The sequence below is a fragment of the Hibiscus syriacus genome, unplaced genomic scaffold (genome assembly GCF_006381635.1).
Source record: "Hibiscus syriacus cultivar Baekdansim isolate YM2019G1 unplaced genomic scaffold, ASM638163v2 tig00111758_pilon, whole genome shotgun sequence".
NCBI classification, from domain to species: domain Eukaryota; kingdom Viridiplantae; phylum Streptophyta; class Magnoliopsida; order Malvales; family Malvaceae; genus Hibiscus; species Hibiscus syriacus.
This window is the reverse complement of record NW_024063170.1, coordinates 2,527,906-2,550,392: the sequence shown is the minus strand read 5'-3', so window position 1 is coordinate 2,550,392 and position 22,487 is coordinate 2,527,906. Positions and strand designations below refer to the sequence as shown.

Here is a 22,487-nt window from a genome sequence, read left to right as displayed (position 1 = left end):
AATTTTATTCAATATGTCATAGGTTTATGTTACATCTTTATTTATAATAGATAAACCTGATACATAATTACAAAATTAATCTTGTACCACTCCATCCCCTGTCCTCTTTACCGATTTATGAGCCATACTTTACCCTATAACAGTTCAAAAGCTAGTAAAAGTGAGGTTTTGGTAAAAAAGAGAGAAAAAAACAACTCCCAAGAGTTGTCATGGCAGATTATCTATATTGCTGCCATGACAAAACCCATTTGAAGCTAGACACCCAATTTTGAACTGTCGAAAGCAACCATGACTACGGTGACTTGAAGAATTTCAAATCAGCCATTGAGGAAGACTCGGTAAAACCAACAAAGAACAAACTATAGAACTAAAATCCAGAACTCAGTAACTGTGTAGTAAGAGAAATCTGGCCATTGAGAAACTGACACCGTCAATATCCAGTAACAGGTCTCCATAAAAGGATTCTTGCAAAAAAGGGGAGAATGGTCGTGTTTCTTGTAAAAAGGGACTGAGCTCTAGAATATATAAGACCTATGATTGATGGACACAAAAACTAAACAATCTGGGGCAACTCACAAAAGGTATATTCATAGGCTTCTTGATTGATCAAATCTTGTATTGTTGATAAACGATACTCGCCACTCGGCAGTACATGGAGGGGCCTGTATACGTTAAGTTCACAAAAGGATGTCGCACCTCCATAGCTGCTCTACGAGTAGGTCAACTGCACTGCTGCTGATTACCTTGCAGTGCTGTAGGTTTAAACCCACAAGAGTCTCACCCAATATTCCAACAAAAGGAAAGCTTTTGTCAGAGACCTTAGAGCAACCAGATACAGAAAGGATCTGCAGATTGATTTGATTAGAACGAGCCAGAGATGCAATTCCGGAATCACTGATAGCACACTTGGAGACATCAAGGTCATCGAGCAATTGACAGTTATCTGCAATCGTAACCAAAATAGCATCGATGATCTTACAACCATCCAGATTCAGCATTTCTAAAGTCCAACCATGCAAATCAGCCATGTACAGACAACTTTGTCGTTCAAATTCACACAACCGCTGAGATTAACCTTCACCAAACCAGCCTCACAACTCTCAACCAATGGAAGAAACCCAACATCTGTTATTCCATGAGCCCACAAGGTAGATACTCGTTTTTGTCCTGGTCTATAAAAGCATTATATTATATTATTATTATTATTATTATTATTATTATTATTTATTAATATTTTTATAGGCTCCATGTTCAACCCCACGTATCTCCTGTCATTCCACAAAACTCCTAAAAACAGGAAACAAAATTTGTCAACCACCTTATATGAAAAAGATGAATCAATATGTCCAGGGGAGGTAACTGGACTTGATAGTTGTTTACTTGCTGTGGACCAAAGTTGCTTTGCTTTTTACTCCCACCACTTCCAAGACCCAAAGCGATATCACTACCAGCAGTGCAACTTGTGTTAAACCCATGAAAAAATTTTGGTCGAGCACTAATCTCGTCAACATTCAAGTTCGGGGCCTGAACCACTCTACTTGGCTTATTGCGGGATTTAGCAGAATCCAAAATCACCATCACTCATCAACATAGAGTTTAAACCCGCTACCAGACGATCACCGATATAACATCCTACCCCCGAGACTAGCACTGAAACCTTCACTGCTTCTATGTGTTCACAGCCGAACAAATCATTGAACCCGACACTTGCAAACAACAACCCAAATCCAAAAGAGACAAAGAACGTGATTAAAACCCGAGGTGAGGAAGATCGATAAAAGCAAAAATGGGAACGGTGAACTTTACCTTTCAATGATTGAGTCCTTCACCGGTGATTTGAGGCTCCGTTCACGAATCCAAACGGTGAGAGCGGAGAAGATATCATCAGGAGCAACATATTTTGAAATCCAAATGATCCAACGGCGAACAACGGTGGACCAGAGAGCTGAAAACCAAACTGTTTTCGCCCATTTTACAGCCCCCGAGACATTTTTTGGAGAAACATGTCTCAGATTCGAGCTCCTGAGATCGAGATGAGCTTCGCTGTGTAATTTGGGCTCTAACGGTCACCGTTGACAACGACTGACGACCGACCGACAAAGATCATTGATGGTAAACGCCTGACTGCGTGGAAGGGAGAAGGCAGAAACAATCTGAGTTTTCGAGAGAATACAAATGAATTGAAAATGTTGCGTGAAAATTAAACAAACCCCACGTGAAGTTGGACTTTGGGGTAAACTCTCCCTTTGGTCCTTCAAATATTATGGGTAAAATTCTCTCAAGGTCCTCTGGTTTTGACACATCATTTACTTTATTTCCTTGTAATTCTAGTTTTGATACTTAGTTCTGATTTTCATTATTTTAGTCCCTAATATGTTTTCATTCATTACTTACAGGATACATTCGTTTCATTTCGTTCCTCTTTGGACTTTATTTTTTTTTTATTTTTTTCTGCTTTTATTTTGTTTTTACTAACTTTTATTTGTTTTGTTTCAGTTCCCTGTAATCAAGACTATACTTCTAATTTCTAATTTTGTATATGTTTATTTTATTATTATTATTATTATTTATTTTATTTTCATTTTGAACTCTAATTTTATTTTTTAGGGGATTCAATTAAATTTCAAATGATTATCAAAGAAAAAATAATTCATATTGTATTTAAATTATTATTTAAACTTCTACTTTTCGCGATTAAGACAACCAAGAAATTAAAATGGTACCGAAATGGCAGTTTAAGGGTGTTAATCCTTCCTTGATTGTAACTGACTCCCGAGCCTGACATATTTCTGGTAAAACGCGGATCAGGTAAGATGGTGTCCGATCAGCCTAAATTTTTTTAAATAATCGATGGCGACTCTAACGTGTCTTATTTAAGTTGAAGCCCAATTCCAAGCCCACCCGAAAGACGGTTGCGACAACTTGGCGACTCTGCCGGGACAAGTAAATGAGTCAGGCCAGAATTAATTTCCTGTTGTCTTTTAAGTGAAAAAAAGGTTTAAATTTTCATTTATTTATTCGATTCATATTTTTTATCTTTGATTTTTTTTCCAAATAAATAGTTATACTAACGTTTTTTCAATGATTTCAGATTTTAAAATTTTTCATCTTTGCTCTATACCCGAGCTCCTAACTCTTTTTAAGTGGGGGTGAAAGCGACGTCTTCGTGAGAATTTATTCTCCATGCGAGCCTAGCAAGTAACCTTCGGGATTCATATACCTTATGTCTTCGTGTGAATTTATTCTCCGTGCAGACATAAGGGAATGTATCCTATCGAGTTTAACTTAGTCCACATAAGCTTGTAATGGGCCTAGGGCTAAGGGTCTGGCAAGCCCAGAGGCACCGACAAGAAGAACTTGAGTACATTCTTTAGAACCTAAATTGGGAGACTACAAGGAGTTAGAGACCACCCCAAAACTTCACTTCAAAACCTAGGCTATCTTGAGTTATTTCCTGCTTTACTTTCTGTTCAAAGCATGTGAACTAGAAAGATATGTGGTTAGGACTTGTTCAAAATTAACATGCGGGATAGAGATCATGTCCGACTAGGAATAATGTGTGGTAAGACTTTTTATTTTCATGATTGTTTTGATTACTATCCTTACCTCACTAACTCTTGCCTTTCATTTTTTTTCTCTTTCATTTTATTTTTATCATTTACATCATTCAAAAGAGGTGTTGATCCAAAAATAAATGTGTTCGTTAAACATAAGTAATTTGTATTAATGGACAAAGGGATTATAATATAGGAGGTGAAAAACACAGAGGTCCGACTATGGTCAGAAAAGGCTCAGAAGGAAAAGTAGGATAATCTACAAGGCAATTATGTGTCACATTCAATTAAGAAGACGTGATGCACACCATCAATTACATCAAAAGTCAACTTTTCAAAAATGGGTTGGCGAAAGTGGTAAGGGAAAATGAGAAAAGGGTTATTGACCTGGAGAGTCCCTTCACATACAACAAGAACAAGATGATAAAGCGATAGCTGAAATTGGAGACCATTGTTGACGAATTCAAGAAACAAACAAATAAACTTCAGATAGTTACTTTCGATGGAGGGCTCCAATGGCATTTCCATTGGGAACAGGTTCAGCGAAGGGTGAAAGCTAGAAATGCAATCATTCAAGTAGCTCAATACTTACATGGTTTAGCCAGAGAAGCCATAGCGGTTCGACAGGGTATTCAACCTGTGATCGACGAATGCAGAAGACTAGTCAACCTGTTAGAAGTTATTCGGGGTCTAGAAGACTTAGTCAGAATGTACCTTTAGGGTTTTTTTATCTTTTAAGAAATACCACTTTTGTCCCAATAAAGATTATTTATAATAACATACGTGTTTTTGGATCAATGCCTTGAACATTTCATGCATCATTGTATTTTCCATAACATTCATTTAAACATTTTTACATGCATTAATCATACCTTGTGGGGAACTTTGAGCAAGTGCTTCTAACGGTAACTGCATTCACACAGTACTGAGAATGGAAGCAAAATTTGATAAATTGAAGAAAGATCTGGAAGAGAGTTTGCAAAAGATGCAAGCAGAGTGGAAAGCTAAAATGGATCAGGCACAAAAGACTATTATGGATCGTATCTTGCAAAACCAAAAAGACTTAGTTGACCAAGTGGTAGAAAAACTGGCTAGGCTCAACCAAGAAAGTGGCAAAAAGAAGATTTTCTCGACTAGAGGAACCTCTGAATGTATGAGTGCACATGCAAATCCACCGATACACATTTAACCCCATAAACTTCTAAGTCACCCAATAGGATTCTCTACCACTGATCATAACATATCCACTCCTGAGGCGACAAGAAAAGCCAAGAATGGGTGTTCCTCAGATAATTTAAAAAAATAATGTAGAAAGACATTCAAGGGAATGAGAGGATAAAACTCTCACAATGAAATGGATGCAACTGAACTAGTTTTAGTTCCCAACCTGATGCTTCCACCCAAATTCAAAATGCCTGACTTTGAAAAACATGATGGAACTATTTTCCTAATGCCCATCTCACGATGTTTATTCGAAGGATAACTGGATACACAAACAATGATCAGATATTGATCCACTACTTCCAAGACAGACTTATTGGACCCGCTTCAAGATGGTATAATCAACTGAATCATATTCAAGTTCACTCATAGAAGGATTTGGCTAGTGCTTTTCTGGGCCAATACAAATACATGATTGATATGGCCTCTGATCAAACAACGTTGTAGAATATGGAGATGAAGAGTGATGAGAGCTTCTGATAATATGCTCAATGATGAAAGGATGTCACATCTTAAGTGCATCCACCAATGAATGTAAAAGAGTTCATCACTCTATTCATCGATACATTGAAGTATCCATATATCGACTACATGATAGGAACTACCACCAAGAGTTTCTCTAACATCGTCATGTGTGGAGAAATGATCGAAAAAGCTATCAAGAATGGCCATATATGTGACATTGAGGAAAGAGCTAAGATTAACATCGTGGGATCTTACCTAGCTAATATGGGGACTAGACCTCACAATGTCTTCCGTAAAAAAACTCACATTAATCCAATTACATTGACGTATGAGGAATTGCTCCCAACGCTAGTTGAGAGAAATCTTGTGATTATAGTTCAATCTAAACCAAGAGAAGCCCCATATCCTAAAGGCTATGATATTAACACCATATGCAGCTATCATATTGGGAACTCAGGGTATACCATTGAGAACAATGGGGCATTAAAGCACAAAGTCCAAGATCTGATCTATTCAGGGGCATGATTGATTCCAAGGGCAAGAACAACAGACAAAGAATGATATTTTGTCTGAGAAATAAAGCAAGAACTAATTATTTGTACAATCATCTTAGACATACTTAAGAGCATCACATTTATCATTTTTTGCATACATAATTTTTGTAGCTTTAGAGTCAAGTTTCAACTTCAAGGCGAAAGATACCTATACCTCAACCAACTTGAACTATGGAAAGTTCGAAAGTTAATTCAAAGCGGATCCAGTTTAGCTTGACTTAACAGCGAGCGACTAGTTTCCAGTTAAAGTTTTCAAGCCATATTTCAATGTCACTTGAAGAACATCTTACATGACTTTCTCGCGAAGGGGAGTCATCCAAAGATCATCTCACTTGGTTCAGACCCGCTAAGGGGAACCACCAGAAGAATTATAACCAGCTTAGACCCGCGAAGGGGAGTCATCCTTCACTTAAAGGAACTGTTCGCAACATAGCTCAAGGCGAGAAGGGCTATCTGTTAACGAGAACTTTCGAGTTCAATTTCATTCGGCTTGAAGGCTTATCAACCGTACAGTAGTTGCGATATACTACTTTTAAGTTGAAGTTTAAACTGAGGTTTTTAAGTCAATAAGAAAACCTGGGATTGGCTACAATTTAGTAATACGAAACTATCTCTCAGTCGAATTTACAACATAGCTCAATGCGAGAAGGGCTATTTGTCAACGAAAAACTTTCGAGTTCGATTCCATTCAACTCGATAATATATCAACTGTATGGTAGCAACAAGGAACTATTTTTTGGTTGAAGCTCAAACTGAGGTCTTTAAGTCAAGAAGAAGAACCGGGATGGGCTGTAATTTAGCCACAATGAACTATATCCCAGTCAAATTTACAGTATAGCTCAAGGAGAGAATGATTATCTGTCAACAAAAACCTTCGAGTTCAATTCTATTCAGCTCAAGGGATATCAAGCACATGGTAGCCATACTTGTGTTTGCACTTCCACAACATTTTAAATAAAATGCTTCATTCTGAGGAAATGAGCAATGAGGAAATTTTAATCTTGAATTCCTTAAATATCACCTTAATTAAAAGCTTTTTAATAATTGAGGTTGCAAGTCTTTGACAAATGATAAGATTAAACCCCTGCATAACAAGGACCCCTTGATCCTAATCCTAATCTAAAAGATACACATGAATATATACCATTCTCTTGCAGGAACCTAGCTAGTTTTCTCTTCTCGTGAAGAGTCAATCAAGGATTTGACATTCAGGTATGTGTTAGGATCCGATAAAATGGGGCAACTACCACATGAAATTGCAAAACTAATTGGTTTATACTTATATTAATGACGTTCAATGATGATCATGATATTCTCAAATAGAATAGTCAAGTAGGTGAATCTAGTTTAGGTCAGTTGCTTGGGAATTAAACTCTAACGATGAGATTTTCTGACCATCAACAAACACCAGGATTATAATAGGTTCTCCTCGACAAGCTTAAGAAATAAAATCTATATACCCAGACAAAATATATATATATATATATATATATATATATATGTATACAATAAAGCTGAGCTATTCCGCTAAAGCAATTGGTTAAAGAGGAAACTTGAAAGCCATGGCTTTATGAATAGATCATATTCAAACCATGATATTGATTGGGTACTTGGTAATTCGGTGTTTGCTCCACTGTTGTTGTCAAGTCAAAGACTTTGTGACGACATGAATCCTTCAGCTAGCCAAACAAAGGCAATTAAAAGATGCATGTACAATAAAGCTGAATTAATCTAGCCAAACAATGGCAAATTAAGTCAAATTTACTAAATAAGGAGTTTCGGTGAATATGGGCTAAGGGAGTTGAGGAATACCTGTTATAGTCGAATTCACCCGAGCACTCAAAAATATCATTTTTAGACCAATATTTCTGCACTACCTTGGCTAGGTGAGTCTACGAAGCTTGCACAAATGGAAGAATTCAGAGAACTAAAACAAAAGTGTTCTAAAGAGTCTAACAATTGACTATGCTAGTTGTGACATTTTGTTTGCATCCGATCAAAATGTTAAACCAAAAAAGAGGGGCATTCCATGATCTTCAAGGTGACCGAATTGATGAAACAAACCTTAGAATTTAGGTAGCCAACCTCTAAACCAACATTTTAGATCGTGATATTTGTCAAAGATTTGCAGCTACCAAATATTAAAATAGGAGTTGATTATTTTGATATAAAATGAACTCCTGTTTTATGATTCGTTTCAATTGTGAAACTTAGAAGAAGGAGGCAACATTTTCAAAATTCCATTCGTGATCACTTAAACCTGATCTTAAATGACTTAAATCCTAGAATTGTGGCACCAGAAATTCAGGCAGCCCACTTCGAGCTCAAACCTGTCAGGTTTAATATGTTGAATTCCATAGGGCAATTTGGAGGCATACCAAATGAAGATGTCAGGCAGCACATTCGTAACTTCTTGGAGGTGTGTGATTCCTTTCTCCAACAAGGAGTGCACGAAGATGTTTTGAAACTAAAGTTATTTCCTTATTCTCTGCGTGACCGAGCAAGGGCTTGGTTGAGTTGCATTCCAGCAGGTTCAATGGAGTCGTGGAATGTTCTGTGCAAAAAAATTTTGCTACAGTATAATCCTCCGAACATGAACACCCAACTGAGGAACGACATAGCTTCTTTTCGTCAAGCTGATGACGAATCAATGTATGAGTGTTGGGATCAATACAAAGCATTGCTTCGTAAATGTTCAAATCATGGTTTTGAAGATTGGACACAAGTGGTGATGTTCTACAATGGAGTTAATGCATCCACGAGGATGATGCTAGATGCATCGGCAAATGGGACCTTACTTGACAAATCACCAGCAGAGGCATTTGACATTCTGGATAGGATTGCCACCAATGATTATCAGTTTCCATCCATAAGGCTTGAACTTGGGTGAAAATAACATGGAGCTTTCGAGCTAGACACTAAGGATTCGGTGTCCACCCAACTTGTTGCTATCACTAATATGCTGAAGAATTTGCAAAGACCAAGCGAGGTGAGAGAAGTAAAGAAAACCCATTCAGAATGTTTATTATGCCACATTAATCACAATGAGAGTGACTGCCCAACCAATCAAGAATCCATCAATTATGTAGGTAACTTCAAACGAGGTAACAACAACCCCTATTTTAACACATATAATCCTGGATGGCGTCAACATCCAAACTTTTCGTGGGGAAACCAAGGAACCAACAATGCTCATCAACCATCTCGGCAGCAGAATTTCAATGACTCCCAAGGATTTCAATCGAATATGCCATGGCATAATTCCAACAAGGGAGGGCCATCTTCATCTAACACCAGTTCTTTGGAGGCCACAATGCAAGAGTTCATAGCAACAACGAAGACAATACTGCAAGACCATGCAACCTCCATAAAAAACCAAGGGGCTCTGCTTCAGAGCCACATTTCGTTATTGAGGACATTGGAGAATCAGGTTGGTCAAATTTCCCGGCATTACAAGAACGACAACCAAAACATCTGTCGAGTGACACTGAAGTCACAAAACCTCATAGCAAAGAGCACTGTAGTGTGCTAACTCTACGAAGTGGTACACGAATTAATGTCAAAAATAAGTTTGGGGGAAGATCGAAGGATAATTCACCCCCTGAGACTGTACAAGTTGATCAAGAAGTACTAGAAGAAGCACCAGAGGAAGATGATAAAGATGAGAGTTCATCAAGTAAAGTGACTGAGGGAGCAAACAAAAATGCCAAGGAAAATTCTGTCCCCACCCCGTCAGTAGAGGAAGCCAAACCCCACCTCCTTTTCCACAAAGACCAAAAAAGCATAACGAGGATATTCAATTCAGAAAATTTGTTGACATTCTGAGTCAACTTCAAATCAATGTTCCTTTTCTAGAGGCTATGGAACAAATACCTACATATGCTAAGTTCCTTAAGGAAATTTTGACCACGAAAAGAAAGTTTGAGCAGTACGAGACAATTGCCACGGCAAAAGAATTTTGCTCATCCTTAAGCAAGCTGCCACCGAAGAGACATGATCTGGGCAGTTTTATCATCCCATGTTCGATAGGAAACAAATTTGTTGGGAAGACACTATGTGACATTGGTTCAAGCGTAAACTTGATGCCTAAGTTAATTTTCGTGAAGCTTGGGATAGGAAATGCGAGACTCATATCTCTCATCTTGCAATTAGCTGATCGATCACATGTGCGTCCTAAAGGGCGAATTGAAGATGTTATCGTGCAGGTTGACAAGTTCATTTTTCCTGTTGATTTTGTGATTCTAGACTGTGAGGTCGATGCCACAGCACCCATCATCTTGGGGAGACACTTCCTAGATACCATGTGTATTCTCATCGACTGCGAGAGGGGCGAGCTAACCATGAGAGTGGTCGATCAACATGTCACTGTGAATGTCTTCCGATCCCTCAAGTACATTGATGATTATGAAGAATGTCAAAGCATTTTAAAAGTGAATACAGTAATCACGAAAAAAACAGATCAATTTTTTCAAGACAATTTCATTCAGCTGGAACCTGATGAGGGGTTATTCGAAGACTTAAAGGCTGGAGAGCCTAATGATTTTTCTATCGAGGAACAGCAGGCTAGCTTCCTCAAAGATAGCCTAGGTACGCATTTTGAACCTTTGAATTTTAAAGAGTTTATTCCTCCTAAGCCCTCATTACAGCATGCTCCTACCCTAGAACTTAAGAATTTGCCACAACATCTTAAATATGCTTATCTGGGTAATAATGAAACTTTGCCTATGATTATTTCCTCTGCCCTTACTCCTAACCAAGAATCTAGTTTGTTAAGTGTTTTGTCACAGCATAAGAAAACATTAGGATGGACTATGGCAGATCTCAAGGGAATAAGTCCAATAATTTGCATGCACAAAATCCTACTGAAAGAATGCCACAGTAAATCCATAGAGCCGCAGCGCAGACTAAACCCAATCATGAAGCAAGTTGTGATGAAAGAGATTCTCAAATGGCTTGACGCTGGTGTAATATACCTTATTTCTGATAGTTCTTGGGTGAGTCTAGTCCAATGCGTGCAAAAGAAAGGAGGCATAATTGTGGTGACGAGTGAGGACAATGAGTTGATACCTACACGCATGGTCACCGGGTGGCGGATTTGCATGGACTACCGCAAGCTCAACAAGGCCACCAAGAAGGATCACTTCTCTTTACCGTTCATCGATCAAATGCTGGATCGACTTGCTAGCAAGGCATTTTATTGTTTCTTAGACGAATACTCAGAGTATAATCAGATTGTCATTGCACCGGAGGACCAAGAGAATACAACATTTACGTGTCCCTATGGCACGTATGCCTTTCGAAGAGTGCCTTTTGGACTCTGTAATGCCCCTGCTACTTTTCAGCGCTGCATGCAAGCCATATTTTCAGACATGGTTGAGGACTTTCTGGAAATTTTTATGGATGATTTTTCTGTTTCTGGAGATGATTTTAAAAAATGCCTCGACAATTTGGCGAAGGTACTGAAGCGATACGAGGAGGTTGATCTCGTGCTGAATTGGGAAAAATACCACTTCATGGTGACCGAAGGCATTATTCTAGGCCATAAGATTTCTACAAAGGGCATTGAGGTTGACAAGGCCAAGATTGAGGTGATAGAGAAGCTATCGCCACCAACTTCTGTCAAGGGCATTCGGAGTTTCCTTGGACATGCTAGATTTTATAGACGATTCATCAAGGACTTACCCATAATATCCAAGCCCTTGTTCACCTTGCTGCAACAGAACCAATCGTTTTTATTTGATCAGAAATTCCATGGCGCATTCGAAGAGCTGAAGCAAAGACTTATCTCTGCACCAATCGTAGTTCCCCCAGATTGGACAACACCGTTCGAACTAATGTGTGATGCAAGTGATTTTACCGTGGGAGCTGTGCTTGGGCAACGTAGAGGTAAAATCTTTCATGTTATATATTATGCTAGTCGTACCTTGAGTGAGTCACAATTAAATTATACCACCATTGAGAAAGAATAACTTGCTGTGGTATTTGCATTTGACAAGTTTAGGCCATACTTGATAGGCACCAAAGTCATAGTTCACACTGATCACTCAGCTATAAAATGCTTAGTGAACAAGAAAGATGCCAAGCCTAGACTCATTAGGTGGTTATTACTATTGCAAGAGTTCGACTTAGAGGTAGTTGATAGGAAAGGTACAGAAAACCAGGTTGCAGACCATTTATCTAGGCTAGAAAACATTTATGAATGCCATGACATTTTTTATATTAAAGAAGAATTCTCTGACGAGAAAATTTTATATGCCACGGCAAGTCCGTGGTACGCTGACCTCGTTAATTTTCTTGTTAGTGGTGTTTTTCCATATGAATTGAACAACCAGGGAAAAAAGAGGTTTTTGCATGATGCCAAGTTCTATTTTTGGGATGAGCCGTACTTGTTCAAGCAATGTGTTGATCAAATGATTCGATGGTGTGTCCCAGAAGAGGAGCAACGAGATATCTTACACCATTGCCACACAACATCCTATGGAGGGCATTTTGGAGGTGCGAGGACTGCTGCAAAGGTCCTCCAATCAGGTTTTTACTGTCCATCATTGTTTAAGGATACCCACGAGTTTTGAAAAGCATGCAATAGATGCCAGCGCTCTGAGAACATTTTCAGACGACACGAAATGCCACTGCAAAATATTTTGGAGATAGAGTTCTTTGATGTTTGGGGTATTGATTTCATGGGACCATTCCTATCTTCTTTTGGAGATTTATACACCTTGCTTGCGGTGGACTATGTATCTAAGTGGGTTGAAGCGATTGCCACACCGAGGAATGACTCTAAGAAGGTGCTCGAGTACCTTTACAAGAATATCTTTACTCAATTTGGAGTACCAAGAGCCATTATCAGTGACGAGGGCACCCACATTGACAACAAGCTAATTGCCAATGCATTACAGAAAAATGGAGTGTGACATAAAATTGCCACGGCATATCACCCACAAACAAATGGGCAAGCTGAAGTGTTCAACCGTGAAGTCAAGCATATTCTCAATTGTGAACCCTCGAAGGAAAGACTTATCCCCAAAACTTGATGAAGCGCTCTGGGCATACCGAATGGCATTTAAAACAACTTTGGGAATGTCTCCCTTCAAGATGGTATATGGAAAAGTCTGTCACCTGCCAATTGAGCTAGAACATAAGGCATACTGGGCAATCAAGAAGTTAAACTTCGACGCACAACTAGCTGAGGAGAAACGACTGCTCGATCTGAATGAGATGGAAGAGTTTCGAGCACAAGCATATGAAAATGCCAAGCTCTACAAGGAAAAACGAAGAAGTGGCATGAAAAAATTATTTTTCCACGGCATTCTCATGTTGGACAGAAAGTGCTCATGTTTAACTCTAGGCTCAAACTCTTCCCTGGCAAACTGAAGTCACGATGGTCGGGACCATTCGAAGTCCACCATGTTTACCCGTATGGCGCTGTGGATATCAAGATCATGGACGATGGATCCGTCTTTAAAGTCAATGGCCAGCGCCTGAAGGCATACCAAGGAGTCCCACCATTACGTGACAAGACTACACTTTTCTTGCATGAAGTTGATACTGGCCCAACATCTTAATGATGACGTGACATTTTAGATTTACTCTTTTGCATAAATAAATGTTTATTTTGCAGTTTCCTTTTAACTATTTTAAAGGTTGTCCATTATTTCAACCGTGCCATCATCATATTCTGAACATTCCAGCCCCACACAATTACAAAAGCGCACACGTCGCACGACCTCTGCACCCCCACAAGCATGAAGTCAAGGTACCTTGCATTGCATTGAATTTCATAGCATGTAGTTTAGATTTTTCCTTAGTTTTTATTTAGCATTGAGGATAATGCTTCTCTCAAGTTTGGGGGAGGTAGGGTTCTTAAATCATTGCATGATAGTATTAGTAGAATGAATATGTCATGACATAAGTAAGTGGTTGAATTGGTTTTCTGGAATAAATTAAGGATGCCCGATGATGATGAACTCTTGATGGCTAGGATTGAAGGTACATGACTGTTGAGGATAATAGAACCAACTCTAGGACTTGCTTCTTTGAAACCCTTGAATACACGATTGTATATTTTTTCATGCTTAAGGAACTTAGAAATTTTTTATAAGAGAATTCTTTTATGTCTTGGCATAAACGATGAAAACCTCACTTTGTAAAAAAAATTGAAGTTGTGAATAAATGCTTCGGCATATCTGTAGAGGGATACTCCACTATGCCATGGTATTTCCTGGAAACTCCAAATAAATAAATGACAGCTATGATATATGAGTGAATGAAAGTAGTCACGGGATGACTCTACTTGACTAGCTCGGGGGTGGAAGGTATGCTCCCTTTCACCTAGAGTGTTGAATGGTAGGTGTGATGGGCTGACTCCCCTCGTAGCAGTGTTAAAAAAAAGAAAAAATGAAAAGAAAACAAAGTGGGAGTAAAAAATGTAAATATCGTGGCAAAACAAGAAAACTTGCGTAGAAAATTTTTAGGTTTGTTAAGCATGGACTTTATACAAACACGACTTGATACAAACACGCACACACCCACACAAAGAATCTTGCCCTAGGGAACAATACTTGATTTCTTAAACCAGTTTAGCATGTTGAAGCCAAATGTTCTAAGGGCTGAAATTTTATCCCATATAACTATTCTACTTCTGAACTTGCCATGATATTTTTATTTTGCTTAATACTATCAATTGCTTGAGGACAAGCAATAGCTTAAGTTTGGGGTGTCATAACTCCGTAAAAAGGTCATATTTGGGACCTTTTCACTTAAGTTATTGACTGTCTTAGAGCTCATATAGGATCATATAGATGCATTTAGGAGCATATAGTTGCATGTGGTGAAATTCTGTTTGCCGCGGCATTTTATTTTGTAATCAGTGCTGCTTTATGGGGAAGGTGTTTGTCTGGTGATGTGCAAGATTTGGGAGAAAGGAAAAGCAAAAAGGAAATGACATGACATAAGGAGACTGTTAAGCAGAATGCAAATGCCGAACCAGCTGGCATTTTGAGAGCGATCAAAACGAAAGAAGAATATTTTTAGTAAGAGTCAGCTGTCATGACATAAAAAGTGCTTTCTGTAATCAGTAATAATGGAGGGGCCAGTTACCATCTTTGCACCGACTCTCACATAAAAGGAATGAACTTTAGGGTGCTAGTGTAATTTTAACACAAAACCCTAGGTTCATTCTCCCCTATAAATAAAAGATGAAGCCTGACTTTTTTAGAAGACTTTGAGATTTTTAGACAGCCGCCAAGAGCCTAAAAATTTGGAGAAAAAGTTCTCTCTTTTTCCATCAATCGTTTTTACCGTGGCATTCCTCCGTTGACAGGCTATAGGGAGTGGCGAACTAGGCGTACGAGAAGAGCTAGATCACTAGGACTGTTCGTGGTGGCCGATGGAAGCTTCGGCAGTGCACGTTGAAGGCTTTTCCTCATTCCCTTTGCTCTTTGCTTTCGTTATTTATTATTTGGGTTGTAAGGAACGGATTAACTTGCTTTGTGCTTGCTTATTTCGAAACCTACCATGAACTAATCCTATTTGGTGGAAGTTTATTTTGGATATTTAAGTTTTGCTTTAATGAATGATTGTTTTTCTATGTTATAATTTGTTTTGCTTATGAATTTTAATGCCTTAAGGTTGTAGAAGCTATGAGAGTAGTCATTCCTTAGGTGATTACTTAGTGTTCGAAAGAATGCCTAAGTAGCATATCCTTAGTATTCGATAGAAACTAGGGATGAACCACATAAGCAAGGGGTTCTAGATAGTAACTAGGTCTAATCCACCTTAGAGATAAGGCTAGGATTTCACTCGACAAAAAAGAGTTATGCATGAGCGATAGGTTAGATGTTAATGATGTTGCAAAAAGGTATTGCCAAGACATATCCTGTTATCTGGACCAATAGGATCCCTGCAGTAGATAACGCCAATCGATTTTGCCAAGGCATCTTCAATCTGTCGAGTCCCTTGACTAGAGATAGCATAGGGAACCTTTAGTAAACTCTGTCGAGCAGATTAGGCATAGAAGTAAGATCATTCTGAGAAGTGGACTTAGATTTTCCTTAGTGACTCCTATCACTCATTCCCATAGTAGCTTGTCGTGTGAGGAAATCTAAAGTCCTGATAATCAAATCCAATATTTACATTTTATATTGCCTTTGCATTTCCATTTGTTTGCACTAAACACAATTTAATTTGTCACGACATCTCCATCCATTTTGCCACAGCATTCTCATTTGTATATATACCATCTCTAACTTTACTTAGGTGGCAGAGTAAAGTGCTGTGACAAACTTATTTGATTTCCCCCAATCCCTATAGAGAACGATACTCACTCATCACTTTATTACTTGTTCGATTGTGTAAACTTGCACACATATCCGCACCATTTATAGTACTCACAAACAGCGGACAAAAAGAGACAAAGAACGTGATTAAAAACCGAGGTGAGAAAGATCGATACAAGCAAAAATGGGAACGATGGACTTTACCTTTCAACGATGGAGTCCTTCTCCGGCAATTTGAGGCTCCGTTCACGAATCCAAATGGTGAGAGCGGAGAAGAGATCATCATGAGCAACATATTTTGAAATCTGAACGATTTAAAGGTGGACAACGGTGGATTAGAGAGCGGAAAGCCAAATTGTTTTTGCCCGTTTTACAACCCCCAGGACTTTTCTGGAGAAACGAGTCTCGGATTCGAGCTCCTGAGATCGAGATGGGCTTCGTCATGGAATTTGGGCTCTAACTGTCACCATTGACAACAACTGACGACCAACCGACAAAGATCATCGATGGTAAACGCCTGACTGCGTAGAAGGGAGAAGGCAGAGCAATCTGAGTTTTAGAGAGAATGTAAATGAATTGAAAATGTTACATGAAAATTAAACAAATCCCACGTGAAGTTAGACTTTGGGGTAAACTCTCCCTGTGGTCCTTCAAATATTATGGGTAAAATCCTCTCAAGGTCTTCTGGTTTTGACACATCCTTTACTTTATTTCCTTGTAATTCTAGTTTTGATATTTAGTTCTGATTTTCATTATTTTAGTCTCTAATATGTTTTCATTCATTACTTACAGGATAAGTTCGTTTCATTTCGTTCCTCTTTGGACTTTATTTTTTTATTTTTTTCCTGTTTTTATTTTGTTTTTACTAACTTTTATTTGTTTTGTTTCAGTTCTTGTAATCAAGACTATACTTTTAATTTCTAATTTTGTATATGTTTATTTTATTATTTTTATTTATTTATTTATTTATTTTATTTTCTTTCTGAACTCTAATTTTATTTTTTAGGGGATTCAATTAAATTTCAAATGATTATCAAAGAAAAAATAATTCATATTGTATTTAAATTATTATTTAAACTTCTACTTTTCGCGATTAAGACAACCAAGAAATTAAAATGGTACCGAAAGGGCAATTTAAGGGTGTTAATCCTTCCTTGATTGTAACTGACTCCCGAGCCCGACATATTTAAGTCGAAACCAAATTTCGGACCCACCCGAACGGCTGCGACACACTCAACTCCACATGCTGCAGTTGAAGGCTCAACTTCCCTAATGCAACCAAGTTGGAATCACCAAAACCAGAGCAGCTACGGACCAAAAGTGATCGAAGGGATTTGCAAGAGGATACAAGAGGCAATCCCAGGTTTAGGTCCTTGATACCCAAGCAGTTAACGAGAGATAACGTCTTCAACTTTGCACCACAGTTAAGGAGAAAACCAAAATGCCCAAATTGGGTTATCTTGTGGCACTCCTCTAGTTGAAAACCCTCTAGTGAACTCGCTGTTTTGGAGAAAGACAAACCCATTATCAGATAAGAAAGCACATTTTTGGAGGCATAACTGTTTCAAATTCAGGCAACCCTTAGCTAATGCCTCAGTCCCAAATCTGTTAGACCATGACAGGACATAACCGCGAAATATTTCAACTTCTGTAACCCATGAACATTACCAATTACCCAAAAGCCCTTTTCACTCACATTCTGAAGGCAAGTGAGTGAAAGATCAGTCACTGCTTTGCCATAGTGTCCAATAACAGCAAGGAAGACATCGATAGCGTTCAATGCCTGGAGCTTTACTTTTGTGAGGGTACATGAGGCTGAAGACAACATGCTTGCAATTCCCTGATCTCCAACAAGGAGCAGTTTTTTTATTGAAATAGACTTTAGATTTGGATAGCTGCGAGCTACAACTTGGAGACCTTTATTTCAATGTTTTCACAACCTTCAATGGTCAGATCCATCAAAGAAGGACAACCCTTAGCAAGGGCGAGCAAAGACTAATTGGTAATTGCAGAACAGTTGCAAAGGTCAAGCTTCTCTAGCTGGTGATATCCATCAGCAATCTCACAGACCTTCATCTCCAATAGAAGACAAGTTCCACAATGAAAGAACCCTTAGAGAAGGGCATCCACGGGAAATGGCCCTTAGTCCAATGCTAGTCACACCACGTGTGGAATGGTTTCCTCGAATAAAAAGCTTGCCCAATCCACCACGACTAGAAGTTTCGACGGTAATAATAGCAAGTCAACATTTTTGCTTTCTTCCCTTCTAAACTCCTAGAGAGGTCTCCATAACCCTCAACATCTTCATCTTCAAAGACACAACACTGATGCTTCGAAATTGATACAGCATGTACGCAAGTATACGTGTCGCAAACCAAATAATAAAGTGGAAGAAAATTAATGCTACGAATGTCTAACCCACAGGGGGCAAACTGCTTACAATAGAGTTTGACTTAAGCAAAGAAGTGATGAGTGACAAATAAAAGTAAAGATGAATTTATCAAATTGATTTTTGATGTATAAAGAATTATTCGTTAAAATAGATGTTTAATGTTTTCTTTATTACACTTTTAGGTACATACAATTAAAAATTCAATAAATGACACTTCACATTCAAATTTTTCAAAAAAAACTTAAATAATATTTTATTTTTAAAAAGATAAAAAAATATAAACGTGACATATATTACTTAACGGAATATTTTAACGGTAAACACTTAAAAATGTAATAAAAAAAATATGAGACGCTTATTTTAGTGGTATAGTTTAATAGTGGTATTTGATAAGTATCTTGGACGAATGGATCCGGTCGCATGTACTATGACCTATGTACCATGAGAAGAAGAAAGGAAATGCCACACATAGAAAGGAATAATATCCATAATTTTAATTGTTTAAATCTTGAGATTCCAATATTAATACTTTCCTTATAACTTTTCTGAAATTCCTTATCTTCCATTGAAGGAGCTGAGCAATTCTTTTTTGATTTAACTCAAATTATTAATAACATTAACCATTCTCATTACATAAATATACTCTTTTTGACCAATATGGATATGATTTTCTTTCATTTTGATGTTTTCCAAAGCTTCCACTTAAAAAACGTGCAGATATATATGTATATATACTTACATTTTCTTTAACAAACATAATATAACAATATGCAAGAATCTCTAGCAAGATACAGATTCTTGTTATCATTTAACTCATCAAATTGAGATATATAAATATAGATGATATATGTGATAATATTAGTGTAGGAGAAATCGTTCGAAAAATCCGTCGCATTAAGAAAATATAAATTTATTTTTTAAAAGTAATTTAGCTTTATTAAAATGATGTCATTTTGATAAATTTAATAGGGAAAAAAATGTTATTTTTGGTATTATCTCATAGAAAGATGCCGTCTTTCATTTCTGGTCAAATCTGATGAAGCTTCTAAATGCTGACTCATTCCAACTCTCAATTATTACCACTTTTACTAATACTAATCTTAGTATTAGTTGCAACCATTAAAGCAGGTATTATAATGTGAACCACATAACATCATTCATGACATGGTGGTCCATTTCATTAGTCATTAATCAAATTTCCCATAGCTTCCAAAAAGTAGCTCAAAAAAATGAAAAATTCGATGGGTTGGATCATAATACTGTTTAAGTTCTGGAATTTGTATTCAACCAAATCCTTTATGTGGCCTACATGTATGCATTCACAAATGGCTATTTGTAATCACCAAGAAAAAAAAACTGAAATATTGCATTTCTTTTCATTTTGGATAATTAGTGTTGCATACTTGCATTTTCAATCCAAAGGATTTGTAAACTACAATACATTGATATACAGAAGAAGGGTCCAACGGAGAAGAGGATGGTGCAATCGACAATCTCGACATTTTCCCGTGTTTTCTAGCTTTAATTTAGCATCATCCTGCTCAGTCATACAAGCCCTCTTGCTCCCAAACCTCGTCTAGGAAATCCACCAATTCCTGCCGGTGAACCCAAACAAGAATTGGAGTAAATATACAGGGATGAAACATTTTTGAATAGGAGAAACAATACAAGGATGAATCCTGGTTTTTAATCCAAAACCATTCGGTCGGCAGTGTAAACTTACAGACAGGGGAACTGGATGAGAGAATGGCTTATTATTCCCACGTAAACTATGATAGAGTACATTCCAATTGCAACTGCAACTTCAACACGTAAACAATGAACTCGATAAGGTCTTAAACGAAAAGATGAAAATGGTTGAAACAAGTTAAACTTGGCTTAATGATTGTTATCTTCTACTTAAGAGGGTTAAGGTGCAACTTTTAAATTAGGAAACACTGGAAATTTTCTAACCTTAACGTGGATTTTCGACGTTGTACACTCTTCTCACACTTTTTCTTTCCAAGCCATTGTTGCCTTGTTTGGTTCCAGAGATGAAGGCCTGCAAAAACAAATTCTCGTCAAGAAGCTTTACCACCAATACTGTTTTCAAGAGTATTAAAACCTTACAACAGGACATGATATTATATGAAAGAACGGGATGCTATTTGGCTTTATTTAGTAGCATGCATAAAGTTAACACATCCGAACATGCCATGATTTACAAACTCAGAAGGATGGCTAGTGCTTCCAGAAAGGTCAAGGGAATGACTCGGAACGCTGATTGACGGAATGCTTCTTTGGGACCTGAGTGCTCCATGTTCGATTTCACATGTGCTACTCCAGAAATCTTCAGAAAAGCTCCTCCCTTTCCAGTCTTGAATCAATACACCCTTAGATAGCTCGAAGCATCCAAAACAACCTCTGCTCTGTTACAAACCAGGATTAACCACATATAACCGGTCTATCAACTATAACAACTAAATCCTGGATCTAGCATATAGAAAGCAAAGCCATCAACTTCACAACTATACATTGGAAATAAGAAAATGAAATTAAACTTCAACTTCGAACGTGTGATTTTGAACATAATCAAAGAGTTGTGGCATTTGAAACATTGCAACTAGGCATTCGTTCTTATCAACAAAATAAACAATAAATGCAAGGAAGGTAAATTTATGAGCGCTTTTACCTATAGCTTAATTGCAAAAAATTTATAAGCCCTTTCAGTCCCCAATCCAAACTCCATTACAGCTCCACCAATCAGAGTGTAAGAGCATGTAAATAAGCTCCAAGAAAAAACAATAAATGAACAGGGTTTCTTCCCAGACCTAAGGTAATTAATAACACCTATAATCAAGATATCAAAACAAAGACCCTTGCATCATAAAAACAGAAACCCAGAACTCAAAGCAAAGAATGCCCCAAAATCGAAGAGTCTCAGATGCTCTCAGCCCTTCCCTCTGGACATATCTTATAGCTTTAGTACAACAAGTAAGCACCAAGAAATAAACAAAAAATTCAATAGTAACAATAGCAAACTTAAAGCTACATATAAAAAAGAATCAAAACTCTATTCTTATTACTAAAGAAGGCTAAGAATCAAAGGGTTAACATGATAATACCAGGAAAAAGATGAGAATAAGAAAACTGACCCCACGCAGCCAAAAAGGGCAGAGATCCAAGGTGGAAGATGACCGTAAGATCGCATCTAAAATCCCCAAAGAAAAAAAAACCCAATTCCAGAAAGGAAAAGACTAAAATTCCCGAGACAAGTTAATAGCTTTCCTCCGAACCCTTTTCTTTTCAACTGTTTCGCTTGGGATTCTTCGCAGAAATGTATGAAGAACAAAGGGTAAAGGGTTTTTCTTTCAGGAATGAAATAAATACCTTGAAAGCGTCATATTTACGGATGGGGTTGGATCATTTTATAAAAAAGTTAAAACTTTATTTCTGGAAAGAGATTGATTTTGGCCTTCCTTTGGTCACTGATACGACCAAAGGGGCCTCTCTTTCCGTTTTCTAACTTTTTCCGTTTTCAAGTTGTTATTGAATTGTTTGAGGGAAATTGAAGAATGAAGATTAAAGAAGAAGAAGCGGATTAGATTGGATAAGATCAGTTAAAGAAATGTGGGGCTCAGAGAACAACCGGGGATCGAAACATTTAGACCCTAAACGGCAAACGCTGATCCGTTTAGACTCTAAATATGTACACACACACACATATAGTTGAATTGCCTAGGAGTTTGATTGAAACAAGTTAACCTTTCCGCTCTATTTTCAGACATTGCCTTCTCATTGTATCTTAAAAGCCCCAAGGACTGTATATATTACGCTGGGATTTCACGTGTTGTTCTGTTAAGTTTTGGGGGATTTTTTTTAATAATTGAGTTAATCACGCGTTAAGTACCCCAATCTTAAAATGTTATCACTCTTGGTCATTTTAGGGGCTAATCACCGTAAGTCCTCCACTTCTGCCTTTCTTTTACATTGTGGTAACTAATTTACTTTGATTTTAGTCCCCCTGTTTTGTTTTATTTTAATT

At 37.7% G+C, this 22,487-nt stretch overlaps 1 protein-coding gene and 1 pseudogene across 1 annotated transcript; both read right to left on the bottom strand.

Moving 5' to 3' along the window:
* Nucleotides 1-677: 677 nt before the first annotated feature.
* Nucleotides 678-19,965, bottom strand: LOC120169364 (annotated as a pseudogene).
* On the bottom strand, nucleotides 19,814-22,213 carry LOC120169228. Its single transcript, XM_039177427.1, has 5 exons — nucleotides 21,598-22,213; nucleotides 20,658-20,866; nucleotides 20,417-20,504; nucleotides 20,187-20,265; nucleotides 19,814-20,058 (listed from the first exon to the last, which is right to left on the bottom strand). Exons 1-5 carry the CDS (start codon nucleotides 21,651-21,653, stop codon nucleotides 20,005-20,007), a joined length of 486 nt encoding a protein of 161 aa, XP_039033358.1. The 5' UTR covers nucleotides 21,654-22,213; the 3' UTR covers nucleotides 19,814-20,004.
* Between the last annotated feature and the right edge of the window lie 274 nt (nucleotides 22,214-22,487).